This window comes from Polypterus senegalus, chromosome 14 (assembly GCF_016835505.1).
Source record: "Polypterus senegalus isolate Bchr_013 chromosome 14, ASM1683550v1, whole genome shotgun sequence".
NCBI classification, from domain to species: domain Eukaryota; kingdom Metazoa; phylum Chordata; class Cladistia; order Polypteriformes; family Polypteridae; genus Polypterus; species Polypterus senegalus.
The window spans coordinates 103,484,416-103,509,488 of NC_053167.1; the positions used below are offsets into that span (position 1 = coordinate 103,484,416).

The 25,073-nt window shown below is 40.8% G+C and overlaps 1 protein-coding gene across 6 annotated transcripts in view; it reads right to left on the reverse strand.

Moving 5' to 3' along the window:
* The window catches only part of rwdd3 (RWD domain containing 3), a 115,936-nt gene that overhangs the window by 42,953 nt on the left and 47,910 nt on the right, over positions 1-25,073 (reverse strand). For 3 of the 6 annotated variants that reach the window (XR_005630490.1, XR_005630494.1, XR_005630491.1), the window contains one exon: positions 8,852-8,964. The exons of 2 other annotated variants lie outside the window; for them this stretch is intronic. Coding sequence is in view for 1 of the 4 variants with exons in the window: in XM_039735062.1 (XP_039590996.1) it covers positions 8,922-8,964 (43 nt within the window). In the remaining 3 variants the exon portion in view is untranslated. Of the gene's footprint in view, positions 1-8,640; positions 8,965-25,073 lie in introns of those variants that run through there. One more of the 6 variants, XM_039735062.1, reaches the window with a different exon arrangement.

Below are 25,073 nucleotides of genomic sequence, written 5' to 3' on the forward strand. Positions count from 1 at the left end.
ATTTTGAAACTAATCCAACGCCTCATGAAGTCGGCACTCAGAGTTGGGACAGTGATTTCAAACTGCAAAGAGCAGAGGTGCTCTCATTAACCTGGTCCGATAGACAACAAGTTTCTGATTAATACTGACAGTCGAAAAGTCTTTAAAAAACACTATTAGACATATAAATGTATGTATCATGTGCAGAGAGCACATTGCACAAGTTAAAAAAAACGTAGCCTGTTGCAAGTGGAAGACCTTTCTGTAGCATTAGATTATACATTGGCATTTAAAGACATAAAAGGTTAAGAGGTAAATGTGAACAATACATTGTCGGAGGTGCTGTGTGTGCTACCAGTTGTTTATCGTTATGATGATAGTGTAGGAGTCGATGTGAGTTTGAAAGAGCTGTCAGCTATATTCAAGAAAATATGAATGGAAAAATATCTGTTCGAAGTAAACGGTGTATAAAATTCCATCAAAAGGACTGCTGTTTAGAGAGCTGATAACAGAGATGCAGACATCAGTACTCAAAACACCCGAGTCAACAAATCTGCCTAATGGCACCAGTAAAGCACAGACAAGGCTGCATAGCACCCAACTTCTGACTGCACATCCAAACATGTAACTAAAGGAAGAAAACATTACTGTCTAATTAGATTGCAAAAATGGCATGCGTGAATAGCAGCTGCATTTTAACACGTTGTATGTCCGCAGACTAAAATGCTTATCTAAACTGCTGTTGGTATGCCATATAGTAAGTAATACAGTACTCAAAATGACAGAGAGATGCCATATTAAACAGAAGTATTTCTCAAATGTTTGCAGCTGTGAGCTATGACGGTACATGTATGTGTGTGTGTGTCTTTCTGACTCTCTCCTCTGCCATTACAATGTACAAATTAATCATTTAGCTTCAGTTACCTTGTGCTTCTGAGCTTCTGAATGAATAATGGCACTTTTAGCTTTTTATTTCATTTCAGCCTCAAGTCTTTTGTTCAGTTTCTTTTGCTGTCTCCCTGAACCCCAACGGTTAAGTTTTAGTGTATGGACAGAAGGAATTAGGAGTGAGTGTTTTAAGAAGAAGCCCTGTGGGAGTAGCTTTATCAGCACCAGTTTTCACTGCTATTCGCTACAATTTTTTTAATTGGTTGCCCCCAGTTGTGTAGTCTCAGTTGATAATGACATCTGGCCCCTCAAGACACACAGCCTCCCATTGTCACATTCACAATATAATTAACATAACATGACATATGAAGGTCATGGGAAGCTGAGGTTTAGCCCAACAGCTTCATACCCAAAGCAGGAGCAGGTCTTAGACAGGGAAACATTCCATCAAAGTATACACGCACATTATGTGCAGTAGGGACATTTTTCATTCTCGCATTCCCGAGAATGAAACTGTCATAATTCCCAGGAAAACGGGAACAGCCAAGCTCGCATATATAGCGTGTAAAAATGTAAAAATTTATCAAGAAATAACAGAGCTATAATTGAAAAAAAAATTAAGTGGCACAGTTTTTTGGCCTACGGCGTATCGTGTTGCCGATTAATTCAGTCAAAAACAGACCAGCAGCAGTCATCAGTCTCCCAGCTCTCACTATGACTGAGCACAGTGGACTGGGAGGAGTCTGCACTCTGCAGCTCACGAATTCCGGGACGGGGCAGACTTCATTGACGTCTGTCAGACAACGGCTTTGAACAGCAACTTGAAATTGCAATGCATCCGTTTGTTGCATCCGCCTTATCTGTGTCAAGAAACTTGCCATCACAGAATTATGACAAGAAACTGGATGCATCAGTAAAAGCTGAAATGGCGGTGGTTCAGAGCAACGGCAAGTGCGGGCATTGTTTAGAACAAGTGTATCAGTATCTGATGACTGTGCCGCCTCCTTCAGTGGAGGCAGAGCGTGCTTTCTCAGTGGCTGGCGTACTCTGCACGAAGGTGCGTTCTCACCTGGACGACCGCACGCTGGACACGTTGTGCTTTCTATGCTCTTATGCTTCTATGCAACTAACTAGATACATGTACTTATACGATAGCTGCTTGTAGATAAGGTTAGTCTTTAATTGGTGTCAACATATTGCAGTAGTTTTATTAAAAATAAGTGTCGGTCATTCTAAAACCATTCACATGTGAGATGCCCGTGCACTGTGTCATGACCCGGGAGCCCGGTATTCCTGGGAATGACATGTGGGATTTCTGAATTCCTGGGAATGGATTCCCTAATGTGCAGTCATTAATATTTCATTTCTAGAAAATGTAGATGCCTATTTAAAGTTGTTTTATGACAAGGTTAAAATCATACACAGAAAAAGTAATGTAAAGAACAGTCTAAAGTATAGAAGTGTTGTTTTGGGTAGAAGGAGCTTGCCCAGAATCCATAAAATGGATAATGATGTGATCAGATGTACTGTATAGATGTCAGCATTCACAAAACCCTGGGAAAAAAGTAACCACAGATGAGGGAAAGAAAAAGCTTCACTGGCAAATAACATAATGACACTCACAAAAGAACAAATACAATCACAAAGCTCTTAGCCTTCTGATGGCTTTAAAAGAAATCAGTTATATCCATAGTGGCTACAAAATAAAAGAAGACAATTCCTTTTCCAAATTTTCTATTCCAAACATATCTTTGTAAAATGCTGTTCTACTGAGAAAAAGATTTTTTTGACCATCAAAAATATTTTTGCCCTCATTATTACTTTGCTATTCTCACAGAGCCCAGCACACTCTCCAGCGTCACATTCGAAAGAGAGGTTCAATGTGTTCCTTTTTTTTTGTAAAAAAAGCTCAATTGTAATGCATTTCTGTCAAGGTAAAATACGGTAGTTGAAAAGGTCATTTTTACAAAACTGTTCATTTCAGTCATATAAAATTATCTTTGAAATCCTTTAGCAGTGTTACGTTTGGAGAAAATAAGTAATGTGAAATGCCCTCTAATTGTATTTGACTGTGTAAAAATTAGGGCAGTTTTAAGTCTGGGTGTCTGCCAACTGAATGTTGGACCTAATGGAGGATAAGTTTGAATGAGAATATTTAGAAAGAAGAGCAAAAAAGTTTTAAAATCATGTTAACATTAAAGACTGTCACAGTACTGCCTTAAGCCTTGGGTTCAAAAGCTGCACCCAATAACTGCTTATGAACAATTTGCTCATTCTCATTGTGTTAGTGTGGGTGCTCGAGTTTTTCTCTTACGTTCCAAAGATTTGTAGTTTAATTTGATGGGTGACACTAAACTGGATCTAGTATTTCATTAATTTCTTTTGGAATAAAAAAAATTGACTTACTGATACAAAGACTTAGATAGATTTGACTGCCTGTCTGCTGGGTAAGCTTTTCAGAGAAAAAAATCCACTAACCCAGTGGTCCCCAACCTTTTTGACACCAAGGGCTGCTTTACTAGAAGCAAATTTTTCCAGGGACCGGTGTTTAGGATTTTTAGAGGCAGGTTCGTAGGGCAGTTTTATACACAATTTACATTACATTTCTATTATTATTAAGTTATAATATCGTAATAGAAATTATACAGCTTACCATAATGCAGAATCAGTGGGAGCCCTGAACTTGTTTTCCTGCAACCAGAAAATCCCATCTGGGGATGATGGAAGACAGTGACAAGCGGGGTGTGTTGTTTATATTCAGTCTACTCAGTAATCTCATTTTGGTTGCTGTCACTGCAGAAAACGCTGCCACACAAAGATAGGATGTTGGAAATGGAAGCAGCTTCAATAGTTTCTTTCGTGTTAATTTTAATCTCCTCCTGCCTACAAGTTATGTTGACGAAATTTTTTCTCAGCATTACCTTGCGATAATACACTTTCAGAGTGCGAATGATGCCCAAACCCAATGGCTGAAGCACTGCTGTGCAATTGGTCGGGAGGAATTCAACGCGAACATTATCTGAATGTGGAAGTATGTTGTGGGCAGCACAGTTATCAGTCAGAAGCCGAATAATCCTCTTCTTCTTCTTCATATTGTGAGGTTTCTGAACTATTTTGGGATTCCCCACCCAATGGGAACGTCTCACTGAAGTACATCCTGAAGCGCGATTGCAGCATCTGTGTAAGACTGTTTGTCCGTTGTCGGGGCAGGGAAATAGCAGGCTCACAGTGTGCTATCCCATTGACAGAGGTCCCAAGAGAGTTTAAAAGCCACACACATTCTTGAATGAGTGCCACATTAATAGGAATGTTTCTTGAAGGAGCATCACTGAACCAAATAAAAACGTCTTTTTCTCCGTCTTCAAATGCAGCAGTTCGCATACGTTTGCAACCCGAGATTTTTCTTCTTTTTTGCATATAACAAAGACATACTGTATGCAATGCATTTGTCATTCCAACAGATTGCACATCACAAACATTAACACTGTTATCGTTTTTTCGGGTCTGCCGTTTCTATAGAAGGGTGTGTGACGATGTGGGTTCTGGCTCCACACTCCCATTGCTATTTGGAAGCCTTAAACCCAACACCGTCGGTAATGTTACCAATTGAGCTAGTCAGTGGAGGCAATAAACATCTGAGCAAGGGGATGGTTGAAAGTGAAACAGTGCTTTTATTTAAAACTCAACAAAACAGTGTTCAATAAATAAAGTGCAGTTCCAAAGTTCTTCAATAAATAATCCATAAAATGAAAACGTGGAGGTTAAAACAATAAGAAAAACAATCCTTTAAAATGAGAGGTAAAATGATCAGGATGCAGTCTTAAAAACAAACAATTGACAAACTCAGTGCCTTCGTTTATAACTAGCGTCCCTCTTGCTTCACCCATCAGGGTCTAGCAACAAGGGAGACGCTCACTCTGCAGCTGACCTTCTTCCTACTACTACTACTGCTGCTGTCAGTTTCCTCACCGATCCTTGGCTCTGGTCATCTCCTCCAGACAGCGACTTGGGAATCCCTTAACGGCCAAGGCTCTCACGTTAGGGACACTGCGTCCCAAGTCCCGACTCCCGCTAACTCCCGCAAAGAGTCCTGCACCTTTCCAGTCACTCCCGCCCTACAAAACAATCTTCTGCGGGGGCGACCACAACCACTTCTCCCGGGTGTTGGCCAAACACCCATGCGGCCTTCAGCTGCCTGCAAGCATTCGCTCGCTTCCTCCTGCACCGCATTGCTTGCGTTCTCTCTCCTTCCTGCTTCCAACCTCCATTTCCTTCTCTCTTTCTTTCCTCTTTTTCTTCCCTTCCACCCCCTCTTTCTTTCATTTCTTTTTCTTTCCTTTCTCTCCCGACCGACTCGCGCTTCTTTTAAAATGAAGAGGGACCATGACAGCTGTAACGTATTAGCCACGGGAGCAATCACGGATGTGGGCAGTTCATCACCTGTGCACTCGGTGAGAAACGCCCACACCCCGAGCGTCCCACGGTACATCATGGCCCAATGCCCTCTCGCTATGCCCGCCGCGAGAGCGGGGATTATTTATTTAAAAATGAATGGTCTTTGCTCAGTGAGCTGTGGACCCGCTATACCACAGGGTGACAATGAGTTAAAATTCGAATGGATGTTTTTCAAATGTTGACGATCAATAAGCAAAAGGTATCACTGAAAACCACAGAAAACAAAAACAGCAAAAAAACAGTATGAGGAAAGTTTGAAGAAAGAACATTTTTTACAATGTTTCTGTTTGGGGATCGTTGTGCAAATGTGCACAACTGAGCTGCGACCACAGAACTAACTACTCTGTGGATGATTCATTCAAGCATTTCAAGGTCACTTCGTTGTAATGAAAGTATCTGCTGCTGAATGTACTTCATAATAACGAGATTTCTATAGACTCAGGTCATATGGGGAAACTGTCAGAAACATAAAAATACTTCGTTGTAATACTCTCTGACCTCGGTCTGTCTCCCCTCTCTGCGCCGCTGCAAAGCCCCGCCCACCTAGCGTTCTGAAAAGTGTCCTCAGTGAAAGGGGCAGCCTTTTTGCTGTAGCCCTTCACTGAGTGAGTCTCGTGGCCCGGCTGTCAGACGGCCACGGCCCGGTAGTGGGCCGCAGACCGGGGGTTGGGAACCCCTGCACTAATCGATATATAGATAGATAGACAAGAACAAGCCATTCAGCCCAACAAAGCTCGCCATTCCTATCCACTTAATTCTTCCAAAATAACATCAAGTCTAGTTTTGAAAGTCCCAAAAGTCCCTGTCTACCACACTACTTGGTAGCATGTTTTAAGTGTCTATGGTTCTATGTGTAAAGAAAAACTTCCTAATGTTTCTGGCCTCACCAGTGCATTATAAAACTAGAGAATAACCTTCTTGGACTTTAACTCTACACCTCATATTCTATAACCCTAATATTCTATTAGCCTTCTTAACACTAGAATCCCTGAAGCATACGAAAAAACTCGTAATCCCGGGCCACTTTAAATTCCTTCGCACCTCTCCATTAGCGTCTTTTGTTTTGCAAATGTGTTGATCAGCACAACTATCTCATTTATTTATTACCTGTTCATTTATGTTTCTATCAAATAGAAGAGAGGTTTGGAGCATGCACAGATACAGCATGTTGCCGCACCCACCACACAACGAACCACCTATCTTGACATGATTTCTCAAGATGTATTTCACATATCCCATAATACATCGCTTTAAGAAATTGCAGAATCCATAAAAATATCTTGATGTGCATTTCTCCAAATACTCCCACATTCCAAAGACATGCAGGTTTGGTTCTAGTTCTGCATCAAGTTTATTGTCGCATGTATTTGTGACTCTAATTTGGCCTGGTATGAGTAGGCTCCAATTCACAATTGCTTCCTGCTTTGTCTCCCAATGTTTCCAGGTTAGATTCTAGTTACCTACAATTTATTACAGCATCAAATAAGTCAGTTTTGAAATAAATTGTTAAACAGTTTATAATGGCTCTAAGAAGATTCTTTCTATTTTGTAAATCTTCTGACTGTTGCTCAAATGGAGTCTTATCCATTCAACAAAACATGATGCTGCTGGGAAGTAGGTTTCCTTTAAATAAAAAAAAGAGATCCAGTGTGCCTCTTCATTGTTATTCCGACAGGGTCATTCCAGATATGATTATCCTTAAGGACAAAGCATTCCAGGTCAGTTAGCTGGCAACCCGCCGCCTCTGATGGCTTTTAATATTTCTTTCAGACGTGTGTCAAAGGAAGCAACGAGCTAACTGCAGTTTAAGTGAAAATTCCACCGAATTACCGAAATCTCACTGTGACTTTTTGCTGTCTCAGTCGGAAAAGATGAATTTCTCTCCCCATAGGAAATGAGCTGACAGGCCCGAGTTTGGAGTGAAGAAGTGCTTTGCCTGAGAAATGAATATGACTTTGTCAGAACATGGCAGCTATTTTCGCTCGGTTTTACTTCACTTGTCGCTGCACATCTTTGACAGGGACAACCTGCCATGCCAGCTAAAGAGGAGAATTAGGTAGTGGCCGCTTAATTGGGTCGACCTACAGTGAAGTTGGTTTGTCCCCTAGGAGTACCCCACTCCCTTTTCTCCAATTTATAGATCAATTAGCTGCTGGATAACTAAAGGAGCTTCAGGGCCAGAAAGGCCTCCACTACTTTCTTATTTTTTACCAGCCAACCAGTTTCTTTTTTTTTTTTTTTTTTGTATGCACAGTCTCATTAGGAGAAAAGTCACTGGCATGGAGGACATTGATTCTCTACGCTTCTTTCTGGCTGCATAATGACACAAGAGCAGAAAGTCATGTTGAATGTATACCGAGGTAAAATATGATTTGAAAGGGTCAAATGAATAGTTTTTGTTTGTTTATGTCAAAACAAATAGTTTTTAGCCTAGATCTGAACACTTTAAAAGTGTCTCCATCAATCAATCAATCAAATTTTATTTATATAGCGCATTTTACAGTGAGTATTGCCAAAAAGCAGTGTTACAGATTTCTAATCTAATCTTTAACATCTAATGTGTTAATGATTGGGTGGCATAGGAAAAAGCAAAAAGTTCCTGGACCAGCACCAGATAATTAATGATGGTGAGACCGGGCTGGCAACCTGTGGAGAGTTTAAGGAGTGTAGGAAGCCCACTAGTACCACACCTCATTCTTTCTATAGCACATCTTTGATATATTCATATAGCATGTGACCAAAGAAAAATGGGTTGTTTTTGTGACCTTGGGGTATTTTGCAGCTCAGTCACTGTCCATCTGTGTGGTGTCTGCAACTTGTGTCCAAGCAGGTCTTTCACAAAGTAATGGATGGGTAGCAGCTCAAGGCTTTCACAGTATAAGTGAATGTGTGTGTGTGCACAAATGTGTCCAGCAACATACCAAGAACCCTTCAGGTTTTGGTCCAGTGATTGCACAGGCCGAGTATGAATTTGGGTGCAGGTATGCCCTACAATGGACTGATGTCCCATCCAGGGTTTTTTCCTGCTTTGTGGTTGATGCTTCCAGGACAGGCTCCATGAATGCATCATCTAATTAGATACAGAAATGATGACACTATGAATAAACATTTTAATGTAAAATGAATACACAATAAAAAAAACTGGGGCACTGCAAAGGACAATCAGTTGGCTGATGACCTGGATGTGTTTTACTGCAGGTTTGATAAGCCCAAGGTCACACTCCACACTGGCTCCAGCCCTCTCAGCATTCAAACAAATACGACCTTCTCTCCCACTCCTTCTACCATTTAATCTACACTTCCTACAATTAATTTCTGACAAGAAGATGTGTGCGGGGTTTTCAAGAGACAAAGCACCAAGAAAGCAGCAGGTCCAGACAGTGTCTCACCCTCCTGCTTAAAAATCTGTGCTGATCAATTGGCCCCCATCATTACACAGATTTTACACAAATCATTAGTACTGTCTGAAGTTCCCACATCCTTCAAACAATTCCCAACCGTACCAATCCCCCAAAAAAATTCCACATACCAGGACTGAATGATTGCAGGCCTTCCGTTATGACATCTGTCATGAAAAGCTTTGAGAGACTGGCGCTAGCTCACTTGAAGGACATCACAGTTCCCCTTTGGACACCCTTCAGTCTGCAAACCAAGCAAACATGTCAGTAGATGATGGGTCTACACAACATACTGCAACATCTTGACAACTCAGGGACCTACGCCACGGTTCTGTTTGTGGAATTCAGCTCAGAATTTAACATAATTATCCATAATCTCCTCCATTCTAAGCTCACCCAGCTTTCTACACCTGCTTCCATCTTTCAGTGAATAACCGATTTCCTGACAAATAGGAAATAGCAGATTAAACTGGGGATTCTCACCTCTAACCCCCAGATAAAATCAGCACTGGTCTCTCCCTGGGATGTGTGCTCTCACCACGGCGCTTCTACCTCTACTCTATTGACTTCACCTCTAAGGACCCTTCTGTCAAACTCAAATATGAAGATGAAACAACTATCATTGCACTTCTGAAATGGTGATGAGTCTACATACAGAAGGGGGGCTGAGCAGCTGGCCCTTTTGGTTTGCTCAGAACCATCTGGAGCTAAACCTGCTCAAAACTATGGAGATGACAGTGGACCTCAAGAGGGGTCTTCCAATATTACCTTCCCTCTCCATCCTTAACAATAATGTGTCAGTTGTGGAAACCTTCACGTTTCACAACATGTAACTGGAATTGAAAAATCACTATTTGATAATTGTGATTTTTGAGTCCAATTATGTTAACATACATGTGTCTGAAGTAAAGACAGTTCTTTCAGGCAGGCTTAAGTGATTAGGGCAGTTGCAGCGGTCACAGACAGTCAAAAGAATGTGCTGTGTTTGAGTCTTAGAAGAGTCCAGTCCATATATAAAATGTTCAAATAGCTCAGATGGTAGTTACCCATACTTGGCAATTTTCACAAATAGCTTACTGAATATGCAAAATACGAGGTGAGACACAAAAATAACTGGACTGGGCTTGGGGCTTTCCTGGAAAACCGTCAGGAGGCTGGCTGGATGTGAATCATAGAACTGTATCCGCTACTACACGCCCACTCAAACTGCTGACCGGCTAGGTATATCCTGTGAACAGCCCAGTCAGTATTTGCACAACAATCGCTACATGAGTTGCCATGACAAAGTCGGGTGAAAAAAGCAAACAGTGAGACAAGACAAGACAATGCTCCCGTGCATAATGATTTTTCTGTAAAGCAGTTTTTGACTGACAAAAACATGCCTGTCCTCAATAATCCTCCGTATTCACCCAATTTAGCTCCCTGTGATTTTTACTTGTTCCCAAAAATCAAAAGCGACCCGAAGGGAACACATTTTTCTTCAATGGATAATATGAAGACAGAAACTGCAAGCCCATTGAAGAGCCTCAAGCAAGAAGACTTCCACCACTGTTTCAATCAATGGAAGATACGTATGGAGTGGTGTAGAGATCAAGAGGGGGAGTATATAGAAGGTGACAATGTTTAGAGTGCTGTAATTCAGGAATAATTTTTTTTTACCAATTTAGTTATTTTTGTGTCTCACCTCATAATGGTGAGGAACCATCTAAAAGCTAGACGCCATCTGCAAGAACAACACCTTCCTGTACTTCACCGAACTGAACAACAGGATGATGATTGTACTGCCCCAATGGATTCTTATTTTAGCCTATATATGTAATTATGAATGATTATTCTACATTGTATTGTATATAGGGAGTGAAAGCTGCATTTTAAAGCAAATTAAATATATATATATATATATACTAGCAAAATACCAGCACATGGAGAAGTAGTGTGTTAAAGAAGCAATGAAAAGAAAAGGAAACATTTTGAAAATAACGTAACCTGATTGTCAATGTAATTGTTTTGTCACTGTTGTGAGTGATGAGTGTTGTTTTCATATATATATATATATATATTTACACACACACACATAAACATATATATATATATATACATATCTATACATATACACATATATACATACATATATATCTACATACATACACACACACATATATAAACATATATATACATATACATACATATCTACATATATACACACACAGCTATTTCATTATCAGTGCAATACGCTGTTTGTTAAAGCAGTTGACTCCGCTCTTACGTGCAATAACAAATCAAATCATTCAGTTGTCTTTGCTCATATGTCATTTTAGAGCTGGACGCCTGGCATCTTTTTGGCCACAGGTTCGTTTCTGTTTGGTGTGAAGTTCTGTGTTGTGGAGATTCTCAGGATGGATTGCAGGTGCTCATCAGTGAGGCGACTCCTGTGTGCTGTTTTGTTAGTCTTTATCACTGAGAAGAGCTTCTCACACAGATATGTGGTACCAAACATGCACAAGGTTCCAGCCGCATGTAGAGCGGACTTTTTGTTCTTCAAAGTCACCAAAGCGCCGTGCAAACTCAGTGCGCAATAACTCTAGCAGCTGAAGCTGCATTATGGGATCTGTAGTTTATTGTGTTACCAGCGCTTCATATACCGGGCTTTAATAACAATAATACAGTATATAAAATGATCTCGGGCGGATATAATTACGCCGGGCGGATGTGGCCCTGACCCTTGAGTTTGACACATATGGACTAAATAGAACTTGAAAAGATATATTTTTCAAATGTGATCGCGCAATTCAGATAGAGTTGGCGCCAAGACTACAGCCTGCATGCCTCAATGAGTCATCCTCCTCGCTCTTACTTTTTACCGTTCATCTAATGAATACACTGAGTATGGCTTTACCAAAACAATCATTGATGGCGAATAAAGTATCCATTATTCGAGATGTAGAGCGGGATATATATATATACATATATATATATACCAGCGTATCGCAGCGAGAAGTAGTGTGTTAAAAAGGTAGAAAAGAAAAGGGAACATTTTAAAAATAACGTAACATGACTGTCAATATACAGTATTTGTTTTGTGAGTGTTACTGAGTGTTGCTGTCATCAAGGATTTGATTATCATTATTTCTTTCAATCAGGTTCGTATTTGTAGGATGTGTTGTGTTCAAGTTACATTCCGTGTTTGTCAATCGTTGTAAAGATGACAGGTTTCATTCATCGATTCGTTTCTTACTGCATCAATAAACAGCTCGTCTTCTTCTTTATCTGAGACCTGACACACTGCATGCACGGGTTTTTTACACTGTCTTCCTTTAGCGGGACATTGACTTTTTCCACCGTGTGCTTTGTTTCCACAGTAGCTGCATTTATGAATATGCTTATCAGACGCTTCATATTTTTGCTGCCTTTTCAATTGTGTAATTCGGTTTTTGTTCAGCGCTCTTTGGAACTGTTGCTTTTTATCTGTGCACTGCGTCAGTTCACGTGAGCCACTCGGTGTACATGCATCGAAGGTTCCCAGCTGTGCTGGTGCCATCTCGTGCTATGTCCATAGCTTTATTTAATGTTACCTTAGTCCTGGCACTTAAAACTTTCTCTCACAGTTTCGCTGAGTTTGTGTCAAACACCACCCTGACCATCTCATCTTCCTCTCCATAAGCACAGTCCTTCACCCGTGAATATTTACCCGTGGCAGTTTGCTATTGGATTGCCGCTGACGGACGGCCTTATATGGGCAGGCACTAAATTACAAACGCCAGCGGCAGCCTGTCTATGAACTTAATTTAAAGTGTAGGTTTACATCGTGCTTTGTTTCTGTATATGTCACTCGCTCGCTTCTTATTGTTTCGCTGCCTTCTCAATTATATAATGCATGTTTTCTTGAGCGGTTTTTTGAGGTCTTCCTGGTTTTCTATGTACTGCGTGATTACGTGGGAGGCGTGATGATGTCACACGAAACTCCGCCCGACGGCGTTGAAGCTCATCTCCATTACAGTAAATGGAAAAACTGCTTCCAGTTATGACCATTACGCGTAGAATTTCGATATAAAACCTGCCCAACTTTTGTAAGGAAGCTGTAAGGAATGAACCTGCCAAATTTCAGCCTTCCACCCACACGGGAAGTTGGAGAATTAGTGATGAGTCAGTGAGTGAGTGAGTGAGTGAGTGAGTGAGGGCTTTGCCTTTTATTAGTATAGATATATATATATATATATATATATATATATATATATATATATATAACATTTTGTACCATATTGCTGTAGTTTGATTATTTCTGCCATGATTACTGAAGAGTTATATTTACAGGTTCAAGTATGTCCTGTATTTCTGAAAAGAACTCATTCCCAGGGAGCAAGCATCCCCTGTGGGACACAAATGGCAATGAGGATGGGATTCAGCTTTATACTATGCTGTTTGCTTTACTGTGGCTGAGTGAATTTGAATTGGCATGGAAAACCAATACAGGAAAAAGGTTTCTAAAGCGCCATGTAAAACTCTTATTCCGGTTAAAGAGACTGAGTTATTGTTCTCTAAAAAACAGAGTAATACGCAAAGATTTCTCCAAGAGTAGCCTCTTAATGTGGTCGAGTAAATCCATAACCAGATTGCAGGAAAGGAATTAGCTTAGAGTGTTCAATCTACCATAACAATGCAGATTTACTTCTACACAGCAATCATCGAGTCTGTTCTAAGATTATTCATTAAAATGTAGTTTGGATCAACAACTAAATATGACAAGAACAGATTACAAGGAATAGTTAGGTCTGCCACCACAAAGGACCTGTAGTATTTCAGAGTCATGAAGTGGACAGGGAAAATCATCACTGACCCCTCTCATTCAGGGCACAACCTCTTAGAACTTCCCCCATCAAAACAAGCAGTCATAAGAACAACTTCTTACTAATTCAACTGTCCATGCACCCCCAGGCCCACAAAACCTTGTAATATTCTTACATACAGCTAATGTGGTATTCAGTATATATTTCAATATTTCTTGCACATTATTATGTTTACATTATTTATCTTGTATTTTATCTCAGTGTCTCCTTAAGTGTGTGTATGTCTGTCATGTAACCACACTTGGAGAATTGTTAAACAAACTCAGTCAAAGTCCTGGAATGTGAGCAGACTTTGCCAATAAATGTGACTCTGATTGTGATTGTGATTAATTAAGGGTGAGGGTAAGTGTGCCCTATAAAGGATCGAGACAGGAGCTTCAGTAGTCTCACTTCCTGCTCTGTGTTTTGGATAACGATATAAAGAGACACAAATGAATGAATGGACTATTTAGTGTCAGATTTATACAACAGAGTTAATAAAAATGTGATTTCTATGAGAGGGTGTGTTTAGTGAGGGATTCCATTCCATTCATGCTTTGGTTCCAGACTGTAATATATACACAGATGCAGAAAAATGGATAGATACTCAAGAAGGAACAAGTTAGAAAAATAATATTGGGGACTTAACTGTTTCTGAAGTTGGAGAACTTTTTAAAGTTTTTTTTTTTTTTTTAAATTTTGGTGAGTACTGGGAGGGAGTCAAAATGAGTTAATGTGGTAAATCAAGCTGAGGCCTGGCTCCAGCACAAAACCCTGGTGGGTTGTGTAGCCCACACATTATGATATCACTCATAGGGAGAAGAGGAGGCATCTGGTGCTGAATGATGTAGAAGTGGCCACTGAGGAGAGAAGGAGTAGTTGAGAAGTGTCCATGAAGCAGCAAGGAGTGTGGATGAGATGGGAACAGGCAACAGAGCGGAAGATCATCTGAAAGGACATCTGAAGGGGTGATCCCCATTAGATCAAGTCTTTTATTTAGAGACTCTGTGATGTTCTTCCACATCCTTCAAACCAAATTGAGAAAAGTACATACACCAGCCTGTCACTTATGTTCCAGTAAGGGGGACTTCCTAACACATCCTAAGCTGCTGCCCCAAAGCATTTAATAAGGTGTGTTACTGCAGGTGGCACAATTAAATGCTCAAGACAATTGCAGAAGCAATCAGCATGGGGATAAGTGCCAGAAGGAATGCCCACTCATCCAGCAAATCAGCTGTTATTGTCAAGAAAGGAGAGCAGTCAGGGCAAACAACAGTGTTGTGCTACTGTTCTGTTACATACAGCACAGAAATGGGTGATGGAGAGGCAAATGAAGATACCACCTCACATCATCCAGACAATGCTGAGACCAGATATCATCCTCTTTCCCGACACCACAAAACAGTTCATCCTGGTTGAGTTCACTGTTCTTGGGAAGAGAAAACAGAGAAGGTGCAGGAAACCAAAATGGCTGCTATAGGGAGAAGAGGCAGACAGGGTGGGTGGCAGGGGGTTTGTAGAGCAATCCTTGAATAGGAGTGAAATACCAAAAAAGCATCTCCTTTTACTGGAAACTGAGAGGATATTTGTTAAATAGAATAACAAACTTTCAATCAACAAATGCAAAGGAATGAAGCAAACTAAAAAAGTTCATTTTAAACACCTTTAATATCAAAAAGGCAACAACCCAAAAAGACTTTCCATTAATAGATGTATGGCAGCTTATATGGAGAAGGACCCTCAAAACAAGCACACCTCAATACTTTCTAAGTCCCAAACCTTGTTTTTGAATTACCAAGATAATGTTTACTCCAAAAGAAGGGGAAGAACCTGCAAAACCAGAAGTCTATATTCTTTGATAACAACTTCCTTACAACCCATAGAAAAGCAATGTAATGGTTTTGGTAGTAAGACAAAACTGGCTGGGATTAAAGGTCACAAAATAGACCACAAGAGGAAATATAATTCGGATTCAAGCAATGATGTGATCTACAGACAGGCAAAAGGTCAGAACAGCAGTAAATCAAAGGAAAAAGTGATCATCAAAACCAAAAAACTTATCCAAAAATCAAAATCAAAAAAGAAGTCAAAAACCTACAAGCTTTTTCCAAACAATGCCACAAACTAAAGAGTTTTCACATACACTTGGGCATTATGAAAACTGTGTTATCATCTGAAAAACTGGCGATGACTACTAAAAACAACATGGCGACTGCCATGAAAGAATTTCCCAAAATGGTGGCGACAAAAAGAAAACAGAGAAAAACAAAATAGTGCTGCAAAGACATCAGAACTATAAAGTGATAAATTAATGATAAACAAAATAAGAAATAGAAATTAGGAGTACAAAGTTAGTTTAGAATAAATGTATATGCAGAAAACATGATTCATGACAAACAGAGAATGGGAGCCAAAGACAAAGAGGTGAGAACTCAGTGCCCCCATGGTAGCCAGGATACCCAGCAATGCCCAGTGGTGCCCCAGCGAAGCCAGGATACAGCAAATTCAGAAAGTATTCAGACCCCTTCACTTTCTACACACTTTATTGTGTTGTAGATTTAATTTTAAATGGCTACATGTGCCATTTTTGCCCAACAATCTACCCTCACAAACCCGTAATAACAAAGTGAAAACATTTACAGAAAGGTGTACAAATTAATTAGAAATCAAAAACTGAAATCTCTCATTCATATAAGTATTCATCCCTTAATTCCGTACTTTGTAGAAGTTCCTTTGGTGGTAGTTGACCTTAGTCAACTGTAAAAAAATATAAAAAATATAATCAGGTCAACCAGAAATGCTATTTTTTGGTTGAATTGCATTTGCACCAAAGTGATACACATCTACTATATAATACAACACTAAGGTCTGTGTGTCCAGCCCCTCAGAGAAGTATGACTGGTCAGTATGGCTTTGATGTGATTGGTCAGTTTGGCATTGGTAACATGACGACAGAGGAAGTGTGAGTGTGAAATGCAGGAGGAAATGTAAAGGCGCAGGTTGAGAGAGTTTCCTTCAAAGACAGAAACTATAAAACCGGACAGGGGTTGTGACAAATGTCTCGTAAATAATGACAGAGTCTGAGAAGCAAGCTTTACACGAACACAATTGAGAAATTTGAGTGATGGTAAGGAGACGTTCACACACACAAATGCAGAAGAAAGGCGATAAAGGTACACGTAGGGCAACATACAGTATTTTTCAAATATTCTATTACCTGTCCTCGAAAGGTAGAAGACAGTTTGCTATATTTATTTAGGTATGTGTCCACACAAAAATGCCATTTATCTTTAATTACAAAACAAAAGTGACTTCATTTTTCTCCGAAAGTCCGAAACCCATATGGTCACATGGAAGTGTGAAGGTGAAAAGTCACAAGTCAGAGATCAGAAAAGTCCAAGTGCATTTAATCACAGCAGGATGTTTTCTCTGCCTAAGCCCATTGTTTAAAACCCACATCATCCAACAAGGTCAGACTGAAGGCTAGCTATAGATTGCTCTACGACACTGCAATGTGAGCCAAAGATTTCAATTTGACCACTGAAGAAGTTGCAGGTGTTTCCTGTTGAATTTGACTTAAGTATAGCATGTGTTACGGATATTTATACTATATTTTATATCTGATCAGTGCATTGTAAACATAATACTATGCGTAGCAGAGATGTCACTGGCTTAGGCAAAGTGATCTGGCCACTAACGTGTTATAGCTGCTGGTTCAGATAATCCTCCATTTGTAATGTGTAATTCTAGGTAATCCAGGGAACTCCAAATGGAACAATTTACATTGCTGTAGCCAGATAAGGATCAGCACCTCCAAGTCCAAGGTCATGGTCGTCAGCTGGAAAACCGTGGAGTTCCCTCTCCAGGTTGGAGATAAGGTATGACCTCAAAAGGTGTTTAAGTATTTCAGGGTCTTGTTCATGAGTGAGGCAAGAAGAGAGCTGTGGGTAGTGACCAAAAAAACTAGGCCATGGATACAACCGGCAGAAATGAATTTCCTTAACAGAGTGTCTGGGCTCAGCCTTAGAGATAGGGTGAGAAGTGCTGACATTAGGGAGAAGCTCACAGGAGAGTCACTTTTCCTCAAAAATGAACGGAGCCAGTTGGGGAGATTTGGGTGCCTGATTAGGAAACCTCCCGGACGTCCCCCTGTGGAGGTGTTTAAGGTATTTCTAACCAGGAGGAAACTTCAGGGAAGACCCTGGACACACTGGAGAGATCATATCTCTCAGTTGTCCTGGTAACACCTTGGTACCCTTTTGGACGAGGTGGCGGGGAAAAGAAACATCTGGTCAATTTTGCTTAGACTGCTGCCCCCACGACCTGGCAGAAAATGGATGAATGGATGGCTCCCTGATCCCCTGAAATGCTTTGTAAGGCACTATAAATAAAAAATATCAATTAGCTGTGGCAACCTAAGACACTCAAGTGAAGTCTCTTCAGTTCTTTCATGCAGCATGAAGCAGCATATTTAGAATGACAGATGGCCTTATAGCAGATTCAACTGAGTCCATTAAGTTGTCTCTGCTGTACACCTCATGGTGCAGAATGGCCCAGAGTTTAGGTCTCTGGTGTCGTTATATATCATTTTAGAATAACAATAAAAATAAATATGCAGTGGGGAGAAGTGGCTATAAACATGATTAAACTGAGCTTTGAACGACCAGCAAGTGTCTCACGTTCCATTTTAGAAATAATATATTTGACTGTCTAAGTCTGGCTCCAAAGAAGTAGCACAGTAGTGAGGTAGGTATTTACATAATATTGAAGAAAACAGCAGAACAGGTTTATACATTGGTCAGGCTAATAGACAATGGCTGTTATCTGATTAGATTCACTAATTATTATCCTAGACAGATTAAGGCAATGTTCAGGGGCCCTGTGGCCTCTTTAGAAAATCAGATCTTTATGATGCAAACACGCGCCCTTCATTTACTCAGCTCTACTGTATAATTACGACTTGCAAAGACAGAAGACAAGAGAGAAAGGGCCAGGGGAAATTTATAATGAACCCTGAATTCCGTTCCTTTAATTACTGCTATTGTTAATTTATAGCATAAATTGTTTTGTTCATAGCTGGTGGTTTCCAGTTCAACAATCATAATGGGTCCTATTAAATCAGCAGCACACTGGCTCCTACTTTCGGAAAGTGTTTCTGATTACTATGTAATAGGAAAAAAGGAAGAAATAATAACAGTAAGGTCAACATGATATTGTGACAACTAGTTGACCCTTGCAATTCAAACAAGAAAGTCAAATTGTGGAAAAAATGAAGTATAATGTAATGCAGAATACAGTTTAGAAGGGTAGTTAGGTGGATATTAATTGAGATTTATTAGTTACTTAAATTACAGAATAGTTAAACAGTTTAGAAATGGAACACAGTCCTACATAGTGGCAGAGCAGTTAGCACTACTGTCTCATGGCTCCATAGTTATAAAATTAAATCCCTATCAGAGCCCTGCTTTTGTGGAGATGATGTGTTCGCCTTATGTCTCTGTGGGTTTTTCCCTCATGTAGTACAAGGAGATTCACTCGAAAGAGGCTCCGAATATTCTGTTGTAACTCCCATTAGGATGAAGCAATCTGAAACAAGAAAATGCACTATATACCTTAACGTATGTGTAATCAATTGCATTATATGCAATGCTGGAAGTGGTTTCTGTTTTCTTCCAGACATATTTTGACGTTGTGCTCCATGTTCCTGAATGTATCGGCAAGCATATTTGGGGGGAATAGCAGTGATTTCAACTTGGATGTTTACCTTCAAATTTTCCACAGTGCAAGGCTTGTTCCGATAGACTTTTACTTTAAGTATACCCCACAGGAAGAAGTCAAAGCCCCTTTGAAATTACCCTGTTGTTGAAGGACTCAGTTTCTGCCATGCTCTTTGCCGATGTGTGACACATTGCTCCACTTGCTGGAAGTAACCTTTCATTAACTCACGATCATCCAATTGATTCTGACATTGCTTAAACAAATTGGAGACCCAACAGATTTGCACCATGAAAATGTGCTGCTCAATACCATACACCACCACCCTGATGAGAAGTCAAGTGACTGAGTGAAGGGGTACGGGCAGTATGTACCTAGAAGTTGCAAAAGGAGGTTAAATATCACGATGGCTGTCCAGCACAAACCTCATCGCTGCGACGCAGGGGCATTCTGGCTTGTTCGAAGCTCCATATACTGAGGAGCACATTGCACATGTTTCGTTCAGATTACTTCGTCCTAGTGAGTTATTACAGAATATTCGGGGCCTCTTCGAGTGAATCTCCCTGTATCTCTAAACATTGATGGGGGCTTCCGCCTGTGATCAATCTGAGTCTAATGAACAAATGCTTCCAAACCCAAATTTTCAAGACCCCAGACCTTTCTTCTTCCACTTAGCATTCTGATCACAGCCACCAACAGTGTGAAAACATCACACCTCTCTACTAATAAGTGCTGAAGCTAGCAAAACCCCACTTCTAAACTGGCCGGGTATAAGCATGTCCTGTTCTGGGGTGCCATAAGGTGGAAATAGGGTGATTCTAAAGATTATTTGACTGACAGGGTCCCTCAGAAATATTGGAAACGTAATTTGATCACTTTTTATTAGCCAGTTATTGAAATTAAAAGAATAATTTAATTACGATACTTTTTGCTAAAAGTAGCAATCCAGGCAGTCTCTGAATTGCATTTCCCGCTCTCTTTTAGCCAGAATGGTTTAACCCCGTTTCATGAACTTGAATTGTAGAGCGGTAATCCACACAAATGCAAGCTAATGTTATCTGCGTTTTCATTTTTCTTTAATTGAAATGTCAATGCCAAATTCTGGCCTCCAGAAAGAAAGGCAAGACAAGCTTGAATGAGAGAAGAGGGGGTTGGTTGTCACCATATTGTTGTCAAACAAAGGCCAGTTTATTAACGTTAGTTCACTCTCCATTCATGGTGTAAATGATCAGGTGGAGAGGATCACTCAATCTAACCTAACAATCAAAAGTATTTTGCAGATCTATTTTTGAACTTTCCTCCACGATCAGCGTTTTCATAACTTTGGTTAGTTTTCTGTCTTCAAAAGTAAAACTTACAGCAACAATTCATAAAAAATTTGGAATATATTTTTTTCCTGTTCCACTGCCCCACTTTTTCATCTATATGTGTACTCGGGGTATTTTTGCTATCCACTTCTCTGGCATACTAAAGGCATCATTAATTAGCAAATGGTAAATAACTGTCATAATTCAGATTTTCCTTTTGTGTTTATAATCTTTTAGGTCTCAACTTTAAAGAGTCTCTTTAGTGTCAGAAATGGATATTTAGCAACATCAAACAAATTGAATCATACATGGTGGCTGATTTTGCACATAATGTCTAAAACAATGCAGCATAACTAAAAATGATTCCGCCCACCTTTATCACACTTTTGCTGCATCTGTAGTTTAGTTTAATCCTGGTTGTTATTTGTTGACTGCTGGCTTCACTTGCAGCACTCACATGGTGTCCCATGCTACACTCTTATGATGTTAGGGTCCACACAGTCTATCTATTTTGTGCCGACTGTACTGTACTGTACTGACTACACATATTCTACACTTTTTGTGATTTTCTTTGAAATTTTGAACTATTTTTGTTTAGATAGAACTTTATTTGTCCCCAGGAGGAAATTTGGCTTTTTTACATAATGTCATTAAATTAATAAATAAATAAACATAAACACACACTCACTCACACTATAGGGTGGTCCAGATCTAATTATGCAATTTTCATTATGCTATAACTTATTAAGTTTATTACACAGAAATTCACCTGAAAAATCCCGGACCATCGAGAAGTGTGCAAACTGACGACATGAAGAATCGTCTTTGCGCCGAACTGGAATCGTCCCCGCATAAATCAAAGTCATCCAGACAATCTGGATTTGCATAATTAGATCTGGACCACCCTGTATGGTCTGAGCACACACCAGAATGACTAAAAAAGAAAACAGATGTTGACTTGGCAGTCATAGTGAGACATTATGCAGGCACTGATTTAAAGGTGCCCTTGTAGCGTTTCTTGACACAGTTCTGCTGAACGATTTGCTGGCTGAAAGTCCTCAGTGTTCATGTGTTAGGGAGAGGATGCATTGTTCATAATGGCATTCACTTTTGTTTTAATTCTCTCCTTTTCTACGATTTCCAGGTGGTCCAGAGAGCGTCCCATAACTGAGCCTGCCCTTATTTAAAATCGTGTTGATTTGGTGGGCCTCTCTTGAAGAGATGTTACTAGCCCAATATACTGCAGCGTAGAAAATCACATTTTTTTCACAGAGTAGAATATGTAAAGACTGTCACTGCCCACATTAAAGGAACACAGTCTCCTAAGAATGAAAAGCCTGCTCTGACCCTTTATATTGTGGGGCCTCGGGTGAAGGACTTGGAAGCCCAGCCCTGTAGGGACCCGTGGCCACCGCCAGGCGGCGCCCAGTGCCTGAATGTCCCAGGAGCCCAGCACTTCCGCCACACCAGGAAGTGCTGGGGGGAAGACGACGGGGGACACCCGGACGGCTTCCGGGTGCGCAGCTGGCACTTCCGCCACACTGGGGCGTGGCGGAGGAATGCCGGGAAGCAGCTGGAGCCCATCCGGGTTCCCATTTAAGGGGCCGCCTCCCTCCAGTCATCGGCGGATGTCGGGTGGAAGAGGCTGGAGCTAGAGTGAGGACGGTGGCGGCCAAGAGAGAGGCACAGAGACTGAGAGGCCTGGACTTTGGGGAATCGGTGCAAGAGGCACTGGGGTTTGTGCATTGTAAATATTGGCAAAAATAAACGTGTGTTGGGTGAACTTACGATGTCCGTCTGTGTGTGTCCGGGCCAGCGTCCACAATATATAGTTCCTCTGTGTTATGAGCAGTGCTGGAGCTAGGTTATTTTGTGCCCTAGGCCAAGCTTATTAGTGCGCCAACTGACTGTTCAGTAGCTATCCCATGTGGCTGGGTTTTTACCCCCCTTATGATGTGCATCCTAGGCGACTGCCTAATTCACCTCAATGGTGGCGCCAGTCCAGGTTATGAACCCAGTCCAACCTGTCATTAATGTGGACTTCCATGTACTTGTAGCAATGCACCACCTCTACATCCTCTCCTTGAATACTGATCAGACATAGAGGCTCTTTGGTGTGGAGAAAGTAAATAACCAGTTCCTTGCTTTGTTTGTTAACTTAGATCTTTTTTGGTAACACTTAAATATATTTTACAACATTTAAGTCGCTTTCAAAAAATCTATGATATAAAAGTAGGGCTAAACATTTACAGATCATTACAATGCAACATTTGGGATACTGAGTTCCTTGATTTGTGAGACACAAACATAGGCATCATCTTATTCAACCGAGTCACAGTGCCTCAATTTATGCTGTATAAAAGGGATCATCTTCTATCTTCAAGGAGCAAAAGGCCACTTAGTCAGGAAAAAATAAATGAATAATTGTGTTTAGCTTGTTTATGCAATCCTGGGCCTTAGATGTGTATTACAGGCAGTTATTTCTTTGTGTTCAGGTCAATTAGTACCATGGCGAGTGGCTGGGGGTGGTACCCAGCAGGGACGCCCAGGAGGACCGGAGGAGGGCTTACACCTCCTCCAGACCACCAGAGGGCAACCGCCCTGGTGGCTTTGGGGACCACAGGAACTGAGCTTGGGAGCTCAACCCTATAAGGGCCCGTGGTCACAGCCAGGGGGCGCCCGAATGCCTGAGAAGCCCTGGCCCTCAGCGCTTCCGCCAGACCCGGAAGTGCTGGGGGGGAAGAAGACCAGGGACACCCGGAGTGCTTCTGGGTGCGCAGCCGGTACTTCCGCCACACTGGGGAGTGCCAGTGGAAGATTATCGGGAGGCACTTGGACCACGTCCAGGTGGGGATAAAAAGGGCCGCCTCTCTTCATTCGATGGCTGGAGTCAGATGGAAGAATGGCAAAATCTTGGAGGAGAGGAGTGAAGGCGGCCTGAAGAGAAGAGAGAGGCATTGTGAGGCCTGGACTTTGGGGGCGTTTTGGGGTTGTGTGCACTTGTAAATAGGGACTATGTATAGTAAATGTGTGTGGGTGTTTGAACCATCGTTGTCCGCCTGTTTGTGTCCGGGCCATCTTCCAAAATATGCACGGAGAAAGGTGTTTTCAAGCAACACATAACATTGTGAAAAGTGTGTCAAGCTTTGCATACATACCACAGGTAAAAAAAAGTAAAAATATTAATAGAAATGTTGCGGTGTGGTAGTGTGGTAGCAACATGTGTGGCTCCTTGTCACGGCTGATGTTATAGCTCACAATCCTAACAAGTTCTGCACTAAAGACTGTACGGCTGTCCAGATGCTTCTCTTTTGAAAAGTGCACCTGCACAGGTTTTTGTTGGCTCTTATATTTAAATAACATCTGTCCAAGTATCACTTTTATTTTTTACTGCTTACTTTTGTTCTTGATGTACATACAAGTAATACCTAAAATCAATAGCCTGTGTTTGCATATACTCAAATATTGAATGTTAAAAAGTATGGGACTCAACTAGAGCTGCACCAGCCTGGTTAGGTAAAGCCATCAAAAGCTTCGGTTTAGGGTGTTTGATTACGCTGCCACTGAACAGAGGTGGTTTGGTTTGGTCAGGTTGGAATGGAATCAATATGAAAAACTTTCATGGGACACAAAGTCTCAAAAGCCTGGTACTCCTGGATCAAGTACTGAGGCCAAAGCTGCTCCATATGCCTTGATGAGTGGGTTAGAAGACCAAGAGATGGATGAATAATATTGTTATTATTATTTACATTTATATAGTGTTTTTTCACTACTTAAAGTATTTTACATAGTAAGTGGGGAGCCACTTCAACCACCACTAATGTGTAGCATCCACCAGGATGTAATAATGGCAGCCATTTTGGTGCCAGTACGCTCACCACAAATTAGCTGTCAGGTGGTGAAGTGGTGAGATAGAGAGCCAATTTGTGACAGGGGATGATTAGGGGGCCAGAATGACTCGGCCATGGAGGGAAATTTAGCCTGGACATCGGGATACACTCTACTCTTTACAAAGGATGCTCAGGGAACTTTAATGACCACAGAGAGTCAGGACTTCGGCTTTACATCTCATCTGAAGGATGCCACCGTTTTTACTGTGCAGTATAGGTATGTGCCCCAATAAGTACAGAAATGTATTTATTAGTTTTAATAAATCATGTTAATTGTTGGCCATATTGTGTAACCTTTATGATATTAAAAACTTAAGCCAGGGCAGGGACATGTTTTCTATTCATGAATTTTTCATTCATTTCATAACAATACAGGATTGCGTTAATGAAACATGTAATATTCCCCCAGGACATTTGAGAGCAGCCATCATAGCAGGTGGCAGTGATGCCTGAGTCACTGTCTTTATTGAAAGAGAGGGTGTCATAGAGAAAAGGTCTCCTTCTTTAAAGGAGCCAGTCTCGGAGTCTAGATGGGAATGCTGAATAAAAATCTTTATTACACAGCAATGAAACAAAGAGACTTTGACCATGGTGCAATTGCTTAAACTAGACAGTGCA